Source organism: Lycium barbarum, chromosome 3 (assembly GCF_019175385.1).
Source record: "Lycium barbarum isolate Lr01 chromosome 3, ASM1917538v2, whole genome shotgun sequence".
In the NCBI taxonomy this organism is placed as follows: domain Eukaryota; kingdom Viridiplantae; phylum Streptophyta; class Magnoliopsida; order Solanales; family Solanaceae; genus Lycium; species Lycium barbarum.
This window is the reverse complement of record NC_083339.1, coordinates 87,540,272-87,543,993: the sequence shown is the minus strand read 5'-3', so window position 1 is coordinate 87,543,993 and position 3,722 is coordinate 87,540,272. Positions and strand designations below refer to the sequence as shown.

At 44.5% G+C, this 3,722-nt stretch overlaps 1 protein-coding gene across 1 annotated transcript; it reads left to right on the top strand.

Moving 5' to 3' along the window:
* The first annotated feature begins 1,632 nt into the window (after nt 1-1,632).
* On the top strand, nt 1,633-3,096 carry LOC132630996 (uncharacterized). The gene is made up of 4 exons (XM_060346591.1): nt 1,633-1,782; nt 1,864-2,260; nt 2,401-2,643; nt 3,020-3,096. Exons 1-4 carry the CDS (start codon nt 1,633-1,635, stop codon nt 3,094-3,096), a joined length of 867 nt encoding a protein of 288 aa, XP_060202574.1.
* Nucleotides 3,097-3,722: the final 626 nt, after the last annotated feature.

The window sequence follows — 3,722 nt, the reverse complement described above, 5'->3', positions numbered from 1 at the left end:
GCTTTACATACTCAGTACTTCTCCCGTACTGACCCCCGTTTCTTCGGGGGCTGTGTTTCATGCCCGCAGGTACAGAAGCTCGTCTGGGTGGTCCTCCGATTTAGGCTACTCAGTCTGCTGTGTTGGAGAGCTCCCCTTGATCCGGAGCCTACTTTTGGTACATTTCTTTTGTTGTGTCTGTATTCTGTATACTTGGATGAGTGGGTACGGCGGGGCCCTGTCCCGTCCTATGTTCATATGTCTTATGTTCTGTTTTGTCTAGAGGCCTGTAGTCAGATTTGTGGGTCGTGGGTCCGGTGTGTTTGCATGTGAGTCTGTTTTGCGATCTTAAGCGGCCCGTACGCTGCTATGGCCAAGTCGGCCTCTGAGTTTGTATGTATGTGTATGTACTTGGGGGGCGATGTGCATTCCGCCACCCTTCTGATGTGTGTGTGTGAAATTTGGCGATGTATATTCCGCCTCCTTTCTGATTTGTGATTTGTCTGATCTGTGCGGGCGACTGCTTAGGATAAGTGTTCGGTAGTTGTCTGATTACGATGTTGAGTTCGAATAACGTACGTTGAGATTGGACGAGTCTGATTAGGATGATATGGGCGTGAGTTTGTTTGGGGTGTCCCTGTAGGGCACCAGTCGCGGCCCACGGGGTTGGGTCGTGACAGAAGGTGGTAGGCAGGATAGTTATAATAAGTACGCGGAGAAGAAGGCCTGAAAGGGTGGTAGTTTTAGTGGCTCTTTCTTTAAGGGCCAGAGTTCCCAGGTCTATTCGGGACGCCCTGTTCAGTCAGCCATGCAGGCTTTGGTTGGAGGTCCATTAGGGGCCAGTCAGTACTATTGCAGACAACTGAAGATTTATGAGAAGAACTATCCCACTCATGATTTGGAGTTGGCAGCGGTGGTCTTCGCTTTAAGGATTTGGAGGCACTATCTCTATGGTGTCCATTGTGACGTTTTCACTGATCATCACAGTCTTCAGCATGTGTTTACTTAGAGGGATTTTAATTTTACGCAGCTGAGATGGATGGAGTTGCTTAAGCATTACTATATTACTATTTTGTATCATCCTGGCAAGGCAAACGTTGTAGCGGATGCCTTGAGAAGGAAATCTGCTAATATGGGTAGCTTGGCTCGTTTGATTATTTCAGAGCATCCTTTGGCTAGGGAGGTCCAGACTCTGGCTAACAGTTTTATGAGGCTCGATATGTCTAATTTTTGCAGAGTGTTGGCTTGTGTTGAGGCTAGATCATCGTTTCTAGAAAAGATTTAGGCAAAAAAATTCGAGGATACAAGTCTGTGTAAGATCCGTGATTAGGTTTTGAGTGGTGAGGCCAAGGAGGCCATGATTGATAGTGAGGGGTTCTTGTGGATTAGGGGGCGTGTATCTGCTCCTCGTGTTGATGACTTGATTAGGACGATTTAAGAGGAGGCTCACAGTTCTAGATATTTTATTCATCTTGGTGCCACCATGATGTATCGGGATTTGAGGCAATACTATTGGTGGGCTAGGATAAAGCGTGATATTGTTGAGTTTGTTTAACAGCGTTTAAATTGTCAGAAGTTAAGTACGAGCGCTAGAGACCCAGAGGTACGCTTCAGAGGATGCCTATTCTTGAGTGAAAGTGGGAGAGGATAGCTATGGATATTATCGTTGGTCTTCTAAATACATTGGGTAAGCTTGATTCGATTTGGGTCATTGTTGATAGATTGACCAAGCCAGCTCATTTCATACCGGTTCAGATCACCTATACTGCTCAGAAGTTGGCCCAGATTTATATCCGTGGGATTGTTCGTTTGCATGGGGCTCCTATTTTCATCGTATCCGATAGAGGCACAACATTTATATCCCGATTTTAGAGGACTTTGCAGTCCGAGTTGGGCACTCGATTGGATCTTGGCACAGCTTTCCACCTTCAGACAGATGGTCAGTCTGAGGGGAAGATTCAGGTTCTAGAGGATATGCGTCGAGCTTGTGTGATTGACTTCGGTGGTCACTGGGACCAGTTCTTACCATTGGAAAAGTTTGCGTGTAATAATAGTTTCCACTCGAGCATTGATATGGCTCCATTTGAGGCTCTTTACGGGAGGAGATGTAGATATCCTTTTGTGTGGTTTGATGCATTTGAGGTAAGGCCATGGGGTACTGATCTTTTGAGAGAGTCATTATACAAAGTTAAGGTGATTAAGGAAAATCTCTTGGCGGCTCAGAGTTGGCAGAAGGAATATACGGACCGGAAGGTCCGAGATCTTGAGTTCATGGTTGGGGGTAGGTTTTGTTGAAAGTCTCACTCATGAAGGGTGTGATGAGGTTTTGGATGAAGGGCAAGCTCAATCCTTGGTTCATCGGTCCCTTCGAGATTCATAGCCTTGTAGGGGAGGTAGCTTATGAGTTCGCTTTGCCTCCAGGTTTGTCTGGCGTTCGTCCGGTGTTTCATGCCTATATGTTGAAGAGATATCATGGTGATGGATCTTTTATCATTCGTGGTGATTCAGTCTTGTTAGATGAGAACTTGTCTTGTGAAGAAGATCCTATTGCTATTCTAGATAGGGAGGTTTGTAAGTTGAGGTCTAAAGAGATTGCGTCAGTGAAGGTTCCGTGGAAGAACCGCTCCGTTGATGAAGCTACTTGGGGGACTAAATCAGATATGCGTAATAATTATCCCCACCTTTTCACTTAGCCAGGTACCTTTCCCCTTGTTTCCCTTTCTTGTCCGTTGGGGGACAATCAATTATTTAGTTGGTATCGGATGTAACGACCCGCTAGGTAGTTATGTGTATTTTGACCATTTTACCCCGCTAGTTCCTTTCCGAGAGTAGGAACAAGTCTAGTAATAACTTAAGGAGCCAGAATTTTAAAATGAAGGCTTTCGATTGTATTTGTGCACTTGTTTGAAAACTTGACTTAATTTCGTTGGGGGGGGGGGGGCTGACATAGTAAATTTCACCTCTTTGGGGAATTCTGAGTCCACAGATGAGTCCGTAGCATATTTTTATATTGATGTGTATGTTTGGTTTGCGTCTGTAGGGCCTCAGATTGATGTTGGGAATTTGGGTGAAAAACCAGAGCTCACTGGTTGGATGAGACTGCTGCAGCGGGTGTAAGACCGCTGCAGCGAGTCGGCTGTCGCGGTTCGGCAGTCGTTGCAATAGGGTTTTGGGTTTAATGACGTCTGCTGTAGCGGTGGGGTTTCCCACTATAACGAGACCGCTGCAGCTAAGAGATGACCGCTTCAGCTGTCGATGGGAGGCAGAAACTAACTTTTACATCACAAAAGTCGAAGCCATTCCCACATAACACCAAAACAATTTCCACGAAAGTGAGAGGCGAATTTCTAAGGCTAGGGTGAAACTACTCTTTGAAGGTAAGTCTTAACCCTTTTATTGTTCATTCGATTATCATCTTTAAGTTCCATGATTAGTTGAAGGCCTTCCAAGGGCGAATGAAAGATTAGAACCCTAGAAATAGTAAACCCTTAAATAACGAATGGGTTGTTGATTTTATCATTGCTTCTTTATCTAGTAATGTAGAGTATCACTTTCTAGGATGAGAATTTATTACTTATGGTGGAAATTGCATATTGAGACTTAGGGTTCTAATAAAAATGAGAACTTTAGCATAAAAACTGCTTGAAAGGGGTTGAATCGATTGGAAACCCATGAATTGCAATAGTATGATTGTTGGGATTTGAATTATGATAAGTTCGTCACTAAATGAGGGTTTCACCAAT